Source organism: Pecten maximus, chromosome 7 (assembly GCF_902652985.1).
Source record: "Pecten maximus chromosome 7, xPecMax1.1, whole genome shotgun sequence".
Taxonomy (NCBI): Eukaryota; Metazoa; Mollusca; class Bivalvia; order Pectinida; family Pectinidae; genus Pecten; species Pecten maximus.
The window spans coordinates 41,772,318-41,786,620 of NC_047021.1; the positions used below are offsets into that span (position 1 = coordinate 41,772,318).

A 14,303-nucleotide genomic window follows, 5' to 3' on the forward strand; every position below is an offset into this window, starting at 1 on the left:
TTAGTGAGATGTGAATGTAGCTATATGTATTGATATCATCGATTTCAAAATCAGAGGGTTTTTTTTAATCTGCAGCATCTGTCAGATGAAAATGTAGTTCGAATGCCCAAACTGGATGAACTGTACATGTAGTAGCATTCTTCAAAGTCCATTATGAATGCTTTTCATACAAATGTATTTCTTTCAATTGTTCATGTGTTTAAATTATTAGAACACTGAAGTAATTTTTATTTTCATAAAAATGGAAGTACTGCTTATCTTTAAAACTAAATTGGATATTGATAAGATAAATTTGCCAAAATGTTAAAAATCAAACCTTATTAAGTAGAATCTAAACAGTTGTAAATGGCTAAGCCCACTATTCTTAACAACAAAATTACTTATTTTGATTCTCTGTCAAATATAATCAGGTTACTTGAAGACTTTGTCAGAAAAGTTAACACATATATACATTATTAATAGTTGCTTTAATTAAATTAATCTGAATTTGAACATTAAACCGACTTAACAATTTAAATGAAAAAAATGTGTTTTCACCATTTACCATAATTGACAAGAAGAAAATAATTATTTAACTCAACCTATGATATAGTATGTAACAGTCATCAAGACAATACTATTATCTTTAGTCATGCCAAGTTATTTCACAATAGGATATATGCACAACACAAAAAAGTTTTACAAATTTTTGTTGTTTAGAATAATAATGAACTTAGTAATTTTTGCTGTTCTTCTCAAATAATATGTACTAGTGTTGTAAAGAAAAAAAGATTAAATAATAATAATAAATCTAAGTGATAATAAATTATTTGCATTGATTTATCAATACTTTACTGTGCATTAGTTTAAAGGTTAATTTAATTCAGAAGCTGAAATGATTTAAGACAGAAAAAACCGCAGATGTAGGAATATAACATTTCCACTGCCTTTAAATATCTCTGGTTAAATTTAGCAATCAGTACATTTCCATGAAAAATGGTGTTTTCTAAAGAGTTACTGCCCTTTAACCGTCCCTGAAGCGTTCAAAACTCCACCAAACATAATAAAGGTATATGTAGATGTACATCGTAGACCCCTTTCTTTTTTATAATATGCTTCGACTGTTATGTAATATTTCAAATGATAATGATAGATCATTTTCTATTTTTTTAAACCATCACGAATATTAGAAAAAAAGAATCGGTCACTATAATTAGAGATGAAATTTTCAGTGACGTCTACATCTGCATGCAGACAGCCACGTTAATGCGGTACGCGTTCTGTAAACGAAAAACTTCATGTGCATTACGTAGGATATAATCAATAGATCCGAAGTCAATATTAATATTCACAAGTCCATTTGACATTTCGAAACCCTATTCAGTGAGAATTTATTTAACTTTTTATTTGCAAACATGCGTATGGTACTCGACTGCCGTTGTTGTGATATTGTCATGATGAATAGACAACTTTTTTTCTTTCGTAAAAAAACATCTATATAATCTAACCATCTGCAGACTACATCAATCACATGCAAGTTAATATTTCAGTGAGAAAATGACATTCAAAGTTGGGTTTGATCACCTACTCTTTCTTTTATTATTGTTTACATTACTGAAAGATGGCGGACAAAATCGGATGCTGGATGAGTGATTTTTCAATGTACAAAATAACAACGATATTCCGACGAAACTTTATCAATATTATAACCCATTCAGTAACATGCCACCAAAGAAAAAAAACACATATATGTCGATGATGAAAATTCAGCGTGATGTTAGAAGATTTTTCTTCCGGGTCACAGGTAAGCAGCAATATGGCGCCAGCGAAAAGTCGATTGTATCATTCCGCGTGAAAACGCGGAAAAATATTCTTACGTATCATCGACAGAACATACTTAAATTAAATACTTTGAAAACTATCTATTTGTGAGGTTCTGTTGTTTTGTCATATATCTAACGAAACTGCAGTGTTGCATTTGACTCCGTAAGTCACGGGACTATTTTGTTTTTGCGATAGAATATGATTGTGAAGTGGCAGTGGAAGTTGTGTCAGAGCGAACGAAAATGCCAAAAAAAACCACATTGTCCTGTCAGCTTTTAAAATACAACAAAACAAAAGGTGATTTTTTTTAATAGCTGAACTTCACTGTATGTCATTTTTTATCGTGAAGTTAAACAAATATTTACTGCATAACATTACGGAGTTACTGTAAAGCAACGTTTAGATTGGCCAACAGCAGTATCCGCCAGAGCCCTCAAAAGCGCTGACATAGACTCAAACTTACGTTTGTGTCTACGTTTGTGTCAACAAAACAAAAGGTAATTTTTTTATAGCTGAACTTTACTATATGTCATTTTTTATCGTGAATATTTACGATATTTACAAATATTTACTGCATAGCATTACGGAGTTACTGTAAAGCAACGGTTAGATTGGCCAAGGCAGTATCCGCCAGAGGGCATCGTAGATTTTGTCAGCTACACCTCAAAAGCGCTGACATAGACTCAAACTTACGCTTGTGTCAAAAATTACTTATTGTGAGGATAGATAAGGAAATAATAAGCATGACTGATATTGATACCATAATCAATTGCTGGTTACTAAACAATTAATAGATATCTTGATAATTATTGGGCGAGAACATGCTTCAGACATACAACATGAGTCGGATATTACCTGTTGTGGAACAGACTGAGGATGGTGAGCTGGAATCTTTGTTTCTCCATCAGGACTCCCCGTGGCTGTTAGTAAAACAAACACTTGTCAGTACTATAGCTAAACACCCATTTCTGCTTAAATTTCTATTTCTTTATATTTAATATCAATTATCTTATTTATTTTACTGATAATCTTTATCATACAACTTTCAAAGTCCCATTAAATTTTCCATAACACACTTTTAGAGCACTAACTAACAGGCCTTTGTTAAGAGCATTGACTAAACATAACAGGGCTTTGAGAAAAGTACAAAATTCTGATGGCAGAAAGATGGAAATATTGAATATGTTTTTACATATTTCACAACAAATTTTTTTTTAAATATTTTCATTTTTTTTTAATATTTGAAACCAATTCAACAGGCAATGGACAACAAGTAAAAGCTTTTTAAGCTCCTTCATATAGACCTCTTCATATGGTTCAAGCCTACACAACTATACAATACACCAAAAAGTGAATTGAGGAAGAAATGAGCTTCATATAAAAATATCTATAATGTCAAGGACCAGGAAGAAGAGACAGAACATGTTCATACCTAGTGCCTCTTCACTGGAAGTGTAGACTTGCTGTGTGAGCGACTGGTGTTGAGACAATGACTGGGAGACAGCAGATTGAGACTGGACAACCTGACTCTGGGACACACTGGGTTGCTGTGAGTGCGACGGTTGCTGTAGTTGTGTTTGTGATGGCGCCTGACTGTCTGCCATTGACACGTCTGTGGTGCTAGTGCTGTGGGAGATTGGCTGTTGCGAGGAATGAAGTTGCAGCTGTGATCCTCCATGTTGCTCACTTTTACTTTGAGCCTCTGCAGCTTTGCGACCTATATCTCTCCTAACCACACTTATCCTGTCACGAATCTGCTTGCTTACAATTTTAACGTCTTCCTCTTGAAGAAAGCCTGATTTGACCTGAAAAGACCACCAAATGACAATTATTTTACTTTTTACCAAAATTGTTCCTTAATATTATTGTTGCTAATATTATATGATAATTTTTTACCTTGTTCCTTCAAAATAGAGATGTTAACTTATATATAAGACTTTTTATTTCAAAGTTTCAGTGAAAGAATTCAATGGGTACTTAGCAACAAACTATTGCCTATATAAGACTTCTGTTAATATAGACTTTTTAACAATTTTAACTATGAAGCATATTTCTATCAATTTATATTTGTCTCTGAATTGGTTGGAGTGCTTCATTTCAAAACACAGAGTTATCTGTATTTTACTTTACACCAAAATGATTCTTTTAATTTAGTTTTAGAAGATTTAACATTTCATAAGCATGTATCAAATTATGATCGACATGTACCATTTCTTGAGCAACTTCTTCTGGCACATCAGTTTCAATGTCAAAGTCAAACTGAATGGCCTCATTTTCCTTGTGTCTATCTTTACGCTTCTTAGGGTCCACAACACGAAGCCGCAGCTGAACAGATGATAAGTCAATTTCTTCTTCTTCTCTCGTCACCACCTCAACTTTGAGTCCATTGTCTTCTAGGAAGAAGTTGTGTTGCAGCAAATCTTTCACAGTGTACCTGAAACATGACACATTATATTCTATGCAATGTGTTTTATTCAAAAACATAATCTCTCTTCAGAATTTTATTTTTTTTTCCATTTCTTAAGACACATCAATGATGGAACTGACAATGTATTTAGAATCTATACATTCATATGTTAAGAATAATTGATTTTTAAAACACAGGTATAACTGATCATTATGAATAATTCTCTACTCGATACGAAAATATACAGTCATAAAATGAATTTCACTTCATTACTATTTCATAGCAAACTATTCAATCCAAATACCATACTTGCTTATTGGGTTGGAAATAATCATAGAAAGATCCTTATTTATACTGACTTGTCAAACTGTGATTGGAACTGTCACGGAATCGAGATATAATTTGGAGAATGACAAGAAGGATAACTACCTGTCTTCTATTTTTGATCTGATACAAGCATCTATGATTTCCTTGATTTCAGCTCCATCCACTTTGGAAAATGCTTCTGGTCGCACTCCCTAATAAGCAAAAAGAATCAAATAAAATATCAATCTATGTCGGGTCAATAATACTTTATAAAATATTCTAATTGACAGTTAAATTTTGTATGTTAGGTCAATAATACTTAATATAAAATATTCTAATTGACAGTTAAATTTCACATAACGACAAACACACTACATACCATTTTTTTTATTCATATTGCTAATAAATTGTCTTTTCGGGAAAATCATTCAAATTTGAATGTCTCTGTAGTGTGATTGCCTTAAGGTCACAAAATTTCTTGTTTTTAACATTTACAACAGTCTGTACTCACACTTGTCACACGTCGATAGATCTGCGCCGCATTAGAGCATTCCTTGTAGGGGTACTCGGACGTTGCCATTTCCAACATGCACATCCCAAAAGCGTAAACATCCACCGATTCATCATAGTGTTCTTCATACATTTCAGGAGCCATAAATTCTGGCGTACCTTAAATTATATAAAGATGGTGCTTTGTACCGTTCGCAGCAGTCTACAATGGGAAAAGATGGGTAAAGGGAAACCCAGATTAGTATTTTTCATCAGGTTGCGTATGCCTGCATCTGCAAGAAGAAACAAAATTGAACAGTGGTAAAAGGTCATGCCTAGTACCTGATTACCTGCATTCTTACCTCCTTCCTCAGAATAAGGGAGTTGACAGTTCTATAAGAAAATGGAAAAAGGCAAAGCATAACAGTGTAAAAGTGAACAATTCACAACGGCAGCTCTTTGTTCATTATTCAGAGGGATCACCAACTTCCGGACGAATTTTGAACTTTCTTCAAAAATTTGATCAAGATGGTTTTAAATTTATTTTAATTGGAGTTATGAATTGCTTTAGAGATCCATGTTAAGATACCTTTTTTGTTGATTATATAAGATAATTATTGAATTAATAGGTTTTTCTTAAATTTCAAACTCAGAAATGTTTATAAAAATTGTTTCTAAATTAAAACATTAATATCAAATCTTGTTATCACCAACTGTAACATTAACAAATAAAAAATTTGATAAAAAAATTTAGCCCATTGATCACATAACTGAATACTTACACACGCTCATGCTATTTCTGTGTTCTGTCCTTTTTGGCTAAAATAAACTGTAGCAAGTAGGATAGGAGGGAAAACAAAAAATAAAAGTAATCTTGTACAAGTTTGCCACATGTGCATAAAATCAATATTTCTAAATTAACATTTCTTAATTAAGTACTTAACTAAAATGATAATGTCTACAGAATCATTAAACATACCTATCACACTTTTAGCAAAAGATTTGTTCTTCAACGTTGCCAATCCCAAGTCACCAATCTTGACAGAGCCTGTTGTACCAGTGATGAAGATGTTGTCACACTTGAGATCTCTATGAATAACTGGCGGCGTCCTCATGTGTAGATAATAAAGGCCCTTCAATATCTGTTTACACCAGTTCTTCAGTACCTTGGGGTAAATCTTTTTCAGCCTTTTGATGTACCTGAAATCACAAATATAAAATCATATAGATCAATGAAATTTATGGATACTGGTCATGGAAAACAGACACGTTCAATCATGATGTTTGCACTTCATTATAACTACTTTTACTCGATTTCATAATATAAGTTGGCAAAGTCAGTAACACCAGTATACTGACATCAGTAACACCAGTATATACTGACATCAGTAACACCAGTATATACTGACATCAGTAACACCAGTATATACCGACATCAGTAACACAAGTATATACCGACATCAGTAACACCAGTATATACTGACATCAGTAACACCGGTATATACTGACATCAGTAACACCAGTATATACCGACATCAGTAACACAAGTATATACGGACATCAGTAACACCAGTATATACTGACATCAGTAACACAAGTATACTGACATCAGTAACACAAGTATATACTGACATCAGTAACACCAGTATATAATGACATCAATAACACCAGTATATACTGACATCAGTAACACCAGTATATACTGACATCAGTAACACCAGTATATACAGACATCAGTAACACCAGTATATACTGACATCAGTAACACTAGTATACTGACATTAGTAACACCAGTATATACTGACACCAGTAACACCGGTATACTGACATCAGTAACACCAGTATATACTGACATCAGTAACACCAGTATATACCGACATCAGTAACATCAGTATACTGACATCAGTAACACCAGTATACCGACATCAGTAACACCAGTATACCGACATCAGTAACACCAGTATACTGACGTCAGTAACACCAGTATATACCAACATCAGTAACACCAGTATATACTGACATCAGTAACACCAGTATATACTGACATCAGTAACACCAGTATATACGGACATCAGTAACACCAGTATACGGACATCAGTAACACCAGTATACTGACATCAGTAACACCGGTATATACTGACATCAGTAACACCAGTATATACCGACATCAGTAACACCAGTATACTGACACCAGTAACACCAGTATATACCGACATCAGTAACATCAGTATACTGACATCAGTAACACCAGTATATACTGACATCAGTAACACCAGTATATACGGACATCAGTAACACAAGTATATACGGACATCAGTAACATCAGTATACTGACATCAGTAACACCAGTATATACTGACATCAGTAACACCAGTATACTGACACCAGTAACACCAGTATATACTGACATCAGTAACACCAGTATATACTGACATCAGTAACACCAGTATATACTGACATCAGTAACACCAGTATATACTGACATCAGTAACACCGGTATACCGACATCAGTAACACCAGTATATACTGACATCAGTAACACCAGTATATACTGACACCAGTAACACCAGTATATACTGACATCAGTAACACAAGTATACGGACATCAGTAACACCAGTATATACTGACATCAGTAACACAAGTATACGGACATCAGTAACACCAGTATATACTGACACCAGTAACACCAGTATATACTGACATCAGTAACACAAGTATACGGACATCAGTAACACCAGTATATACTGACATCAGTAACACCAGTATATACTGACACCAGTATATACTGACATCAGTAACACAAGTATACTGACATCAGTAATTCAGGTATACCGACATCTATAACATGTACATCAGTATACTGACATCAGTAACACAAGTATACTGAAATCAGTAATTAAGTATACTGAAATCAGCAACACAAGTATACTGAAATCATTAACACTGATATACCGACATCAGTAACACCGGTATACCGAAATCAGTAGCACTAGTATACTGAAATCAGTATCACCTGTATATATACTAAAATCATTAGATATTTTCACTAAATCATTTAACGTTGGTACCTACGTTTTTAATGTACCAGAAGTCATGAGCTCAGTAACAAGCACAATGACTTTCCTGTTTCTTGGATTTGGCTCTTCCCATGAGTCATAGAATCTGACAATATTAGGGTGTTGCAGTTCTTTCAACATTTCTGCTTCTTCTCTAAATCTTTGTCTCTCAGTTTTGTTCCATTTCTTATCCTGAAAAATTAAAAACTTGTCACATAATTTTGTCACACAGATTAAAGATGTTATTTCCAATTCATAATTTACTATAAAAGCTGGCATGGGTTCCTAGCAATTTCGAAAAAAGTTTACATAAAACATATTTATGGAAATAATTTTAATTTCAGTCAACCTGTGCAAAAAGCTTTGTGCCCATAATGATTTTGCTTGCAATTATCTCATCTTAGGAAGAACATCCGTGAATTGCAATTGGGATGAACATTTTCTGGTTTTGGTGTTGCTGAAAGCTTGGTTTAAGCTTATTGGTGACACTTTTTTGTAATTTCTGAGAGAGTTGATGTAAACAATGAATGCAAGCTACTCAGTAAAAGGGCACCTTATCCTATATATGTGACAACATATAATTTCTAAAATGCAACTCAATTGGTTTTTTTTGTTTTAACATATTCATATACAGATAATACTGTACTATATTCATATACAGATAATACTGTACTATGTGTAATACAATTTTTATAAGGTTGGAGTGGGAACTGAAGTCATTTAGTTAGAAATCTCACACTACAATTAAGAAATTCATAAAATTTCATTTTAATACCATATTCCAACTAATAAATGTACTGTCTGTGCACAAGAAGCTGTGCATGTGGTGCAAATTGATGTCAATAGACTTTTTATAGGGTCAAATATACATTACCATATGAAATTAAGTCAAAAGCAACAAAGTTAAAAAAAATATGAGACTACTTTTTTCTATTTCTCAGGATCCCAATCGATTCATAATTGTATATCTTTCCCAGAAAAATAATAGGTCAGCATATGCATGCGCACCAGATACTGATGCACAAAAGACAGAAAAAAAATATTTTCATAAATTCAGTCTGTACCATTACTGTTACACCCCACAAGAACACACATTATCATGATCAGACTTCAATGAAGAAACTTGCCAAAAAACTTTAAACCAATATATTGTTGACTGATGGCATGGACACAGGTAATATATTGCCACTCACCAGCAGGGCTTCCAGTACGTAGACCCTTGAGAGTATATGCATTAAATCCCCAAAATGATATTCAACTCTTTTGGGTCTAATTTGAACTTTTGTAGAGACATATATATGTATGCCTTAGCTTGACCCTTTAGGTTTCTTAGAAGTTTAGGTATATATATTTAACTTCTAAAATTGCTTAAAAGCAAGATTCAACTGGATGCAGGGTATATATATATATATATATATGTATGGGCAACTATTTGCTATTTGGTCAAATAAAGTGTTGAAAAATTGCAATGTATTGTGTAATAAATTATAAACACTTAATTAAAAAGTTTGTTTTTTGATACATTTTTTGGCACTGGAAGAACCTACATAGATGACCATATTAAACGATGTCAAAATGAAAGTATATTACATAGATAGAGTGGGTGTTTATTAAATCATTATACTGTAATAGACGCATCTCATGATCAGTGGAAAATTTAGGGAATTTGCAAATTTCTTCCACAGCCAACTAAATGTACACATTTATCTAGCTCTTGCCTGTTTGTAAGCCCACACGTCTACTGCAGTAGTTCAGACTGAAAATTATATTTAATTGTCCAACAAAAAAATAAGTCCATTGCCAGTTGAGTTAATTATTGCCCTGTCAGTGTTAATTACGTTTGTGCCCCTTACGAAGTACACTAGTCATATAATCAATTATGGATAGACTACCTGGGCTTCTTACATGATAAGTACGGTACATATGTGTTTTCACTAATTACAAGTTTTTAAACAGGTGCTGATGGTGAAAGAAGTGGCTGGTTGAATTTATATTAGCTTGTGCAAACACTAAAAGATAGCTGGTTCAATATTGAGAAATAGCAGAAAATTTCTGCCAGCAACCAGCTTTTAATGAGAACACAATATGCATACCGTAGTTAATCTAGAAGCCATGTGGAATAAATATTGTGTGTACCTGTAATTCACACCATGCTACTGCTACTCCTGTTTCGGTATCTAATCCTTTATACACAGTTTTGAAAGAGCCTCTTCCAATTTCCACATCAAATTTCATAAAACGTCCATCTGGTGAAGTTGCTACAGCTTTCTCAGCTTTTTCGTCACCTTCATCTTCCTTTTTGGCAACCTCACCATCAACTTTCTTCTCCACCTTTTCGGATATTCCTGCATCTAATAGAGAATCTCTGTGTGACTCACCAGATTCTAACTCTTTAATAGATGTACTACTAAGGACACCGAGACTAATAGCACTATCTGCAGTACTTTGAGAAGAGATATCTTCAGAATATATTGCAGGTTTGTCCGTGTCATTTATATCCAAATCAGTAGTGGAACCTTCGATAACAGGTTTTGGACTACTACTTTTCACAGTACATACTTCAAATGACCTCCTCTTTGCTGGTTGCTTTAATTTCCGCCCAGAATAGGCGCTAATTTTTCGCTCCTTCTTAACTATATCTTCGTTTTCCTCAACTTTCTTTATTTGAAATGAAGACTTAGTTACAGAATCATCCGAGTTATTACTGGTGTCACTTGTCCTCGATCTATTATCCATGTTCGGCGAACTTTTCCCTGCATGTTCCACATCAGATGAATCAGATTTTATGCTTGATGACCTATCTCGTTTCAACATGATACCACTGTCTTTTGTATGGAAACGTCCTGGAAAACATGAAGATTTTCCACTTTTCTCATACGACGATTCCACTTTTCCTGTAATATCCTCCGAAATACACTTTCTACGATCACGTATTTTATTACGATTGTTTGTTCTTAAAACAGGACTTGGATCAGCAGAATAAGACTGAGAATCTCCTTTATCAGACTTATGAGTGATTTTCTGGCCCATTCCTGTATGTAATCGTCTCTGTCGACCTATGGAATACGATGGTTTGACAGACCCCTGAACTGTCGTATCTTCTGCATTTTCAATCTGTTTATGAGATAAATCCCCATTAATAGCAATAGAAGAATGGTTTTTACTCATCTTCACTCAATTAACACTCAAAAGGAACTAAAATTGCACACAACAAACTAATAAATAAAATGGATCTAATTATCCAAGTCACACACTAGTTATGTACACTTAATAGCAACACTGAATACCAACGCCATGCTTTATGATCATGGATTTTGGTCCTAAATCACGAATACATCCAAATGTGACTCATTTTCAACTAGCAATCCCTCTGTGAATCCCTTTTGTTTTAGTTTCCTTGCAAATGGAATACATAGTCCGTTAGTGCCGACATGCGTTTAAAGAATCAGGCACAACGACATTAATTCAGTTAATGATGTTACTGAATAAGTATTCCACTGGTTAACAATTGCTACGTGTTCTGTTGTATGATAAAACAGTCGTACCACAAAAAGTGTTCACTGTATGACCTATTTTTTGGTAGACTTGAATGAAAAATAGATCCGTCAATAAAATAGATGGGAAGAGAGACTGCGTAAGGCGGATCTCCGTTTGCAGTGTCCTCTGAATAACGCCAACACCTACAGCACCTTGTGACTGATCCCAAGTCCGTCATATCTGACATAGTTTTATCATTCCTTTCAATATGCTCGGTAAACATGGTGAAGGAACACAAGAGGCCGAGATTGAGCAAGACATATCCTTTCTAGTCCTCACCACAATTTTAAATTCCGTCCTTCAGAGGGTACTAAAACCCTAACTGGAATAGTCTGCGAACAGACTAGCTTTTGTAACGATCACATATCCATATTGAACACAGGAACATTCTTACCAACACAAATGACACACAAATCCATGAGCCAATCTCGTAATGGCGATTTATCTCGTCACTCGAAAATAGTACCCGACGAATCCTGTGTATAGTGGTGTATGAATATTAACAGACAAGACATTTGTAAATTTTAACACTTCTAAGCAGTTTTGTATCCAAAATGATTACTAAATATTTATGATGTCAACTTTGTATAGCATTTTTATTGTAATAAGAAACATTAGTAAGATAAAAATATGTCTTTCAAGGAACTATACTCTATAAAATGATGCATTTGTAATTCGCCGGATATCAGCGAAGGCAAGGTCGTCTGCAAAGATTTCGGTCACGCGAGGTTCAAGACGGGGTAACTGTCAGGTTCACGCTCAGTCAACCAAACCAGGATATGTGGTGTACCATGTCAAGTTTATTGTATTATTCAAGTACATCGGCATTTTTGGACGTGCGTTTGCCTTGATATGAGAAAACTGCGCCGAATTAGATTTCTATTCAGCACGAAACATATATTTACATAGATCTACATAATTTTATTAGATAGATCAGTAGCATTATGTACCACATGGTACAGCGCCGTACGCTATAAATTAAACCTATGGTTTAGACAAATTAAAATAATATTGGACATTTTATTTACGGAGGTCTATACAACAGAGACGTAAATAACAATATAAATCTATATACTGTACTCTATATATTATTTTATGAAGTCTGTAGGCAACGACTTGGTTCAATAGAAACAAATTCTGAAACCGTAACTTGATATTGAAATTGAAATTGAAAACAAAACTTCACAATGGGTTTTTTAAAGCTACGTTATTAGCAACTCTTTATTAAAATGATGAGTGATAATTTTATTGACGTGGTGAACTAGATTTCTAATGTGTGCGAACTTAGTTCATTCGTGATTTCGAGGATGGTCAGGATATTGGCATACGGTCATGTACTTAAAGGTGTGTGAGTGTTGGCCTCGACTAGGTTTGTTTAAATGTTTAAGATTCCAGTGAGTCAGTCAAAACGACACGAATCTTATATCTATTTACCTGTGTACCTAGATCTAGGTTTATTCATCGTGAAGTGTGTGTATGTATTATCAGTTAGTAGAGTCAGCAGATTTCATTCATGGAAGTCTGTATAACTCGCTATAAATCCCCAGAGTAAACATAGACGGAACCTATAGACATGTGAATATCGGACATTGCAAGTAAGGACTAGAGCTAGGACACTGGGAAATCATTGAATGTACTCTTGTTTAAAGTACAGAGAACGAACGAGTTTGTCCGTATAGGACTATTCCAATATACTCATTTCCTTGTGGAATTATTTAGATATATACATGTATATTCCTTTACAGTATGTTATCAACATGTTTTAGCGAATTTCAAACATTCAGAATAAATAACTGGTATTATGAACTTGTCATGAAACCAATTTAACTATTAAACTTATACATGTGTTAACGAGTATATGATGACGTCACCAAAAAAGCATGCTCGGAAATTAACGTTTTCACGTGAGTCTGACGGAATTTCTATGTACGTACATCTTATTGTTACTCCATTTTATATAAAAACAAAAAACAAAAATATGAAAACAACTAGTTATTCGATGGTTTGATGTATATATTAACCGTTAAGATAACACCACCAATTATATATTTGATGTATATATTAACCGTTAAGATACCACCGCCACCTCACCCCAACCCCCGCCCCCGTCGCCACCCCCACCCCCGTCGCCACCCCTACCCCCGTACAGGTCTACATTTATCTACATATAATACATTTTTCATTCCGTCGTTTGTCGTACCTTACTTAAATAGGTCTGCTGTGAACATGCACAACCTGTTCACACAATGTATAAATGTGCACGGGAACAAATGACATGCACTTAGTGTACATGTAAATCCAGCTGCCTTTGCAAAGCAGATCAGACCAGACATTGTCACACGTTTACATATCTGAAATTACACAATAGACAGGGCCGACCGATCCCGTGACCCCGTTCGCTCAGTCGAACAGCTATGCCAACTATTTAGTACAGTATATATGTGTGGGTCGGACCTAACAATAGGAATTCAAGTATAATATCAACTTGGGACGGGTTTTAATTTGTTCTTTATAACAATTTAAATCCAAAAAATTATTTAAAAAACCAACCTTTTAAAACTTCCGTCTGTGGATTTCTTTCAACAAAGGTTAGAGTAAATATTTAACATGTTTTGGGGTTTTTTTCACGACGAATTGTTTAAAAATGAGATGACTGTTGATATAGATAACCACAAATTTATGTAAACCAGAAACAGAAATGTAA

General features: G+C 34.2%; 1 protein-coding gene across 5 annotated transcripts in view; it reads right to left on the reverse strand.

Annotated features, from left to right (window-relative positions):
* Positions 1-12,052, reverse strand: part of LOC117330875 (serine/threonine-protein kinase WNK-like) — a 33,412-nt gene extending 21,360 nt beyond the window's left edge. For all 5 annotated transcript variants that reach the window (XM_033889428.1, XM_033889426.1, XM_033889427.1 and 2 more), the window contains exons 1-8: positions 10,199-12,052; positions 8,079-8,254; positions 5,985-6,205; positions 5,028-5,185; positions 4,640-4,728; positions 4,012-4,237; positions 3,236-3,608; positions 2,659-2,723 (exon numbers count right to left, since the gene is read on the reverse strand). In XM_033889428.1, the coding sequence (XP_033745319.1) occupies positions 2,659-2,723; positions 3,236-3,608; positions 4,012-4,237; positions 4,640-4,728; positions 5,028-5,185; positions 5,985-6,205; positions 8,079-8,254; positions 10,199-11,230 (2,340 nt within the window). In that variant the 5' untranslated portion in view covers positions 11,231-12,052. The remainder of the gene's footprint in view (positions 1-2,658; positions 2,724-3,235; positions 3,609-4,011; positions 4,238-4,639; positions 4,729-5,027; positions 5,186-5,984; positions 6,206-8,078; positions 8,255-10,198) is intronic.
* Between the last annotated feature and the right edge of the window lie 2,251 nt (positions 12,053-14,303).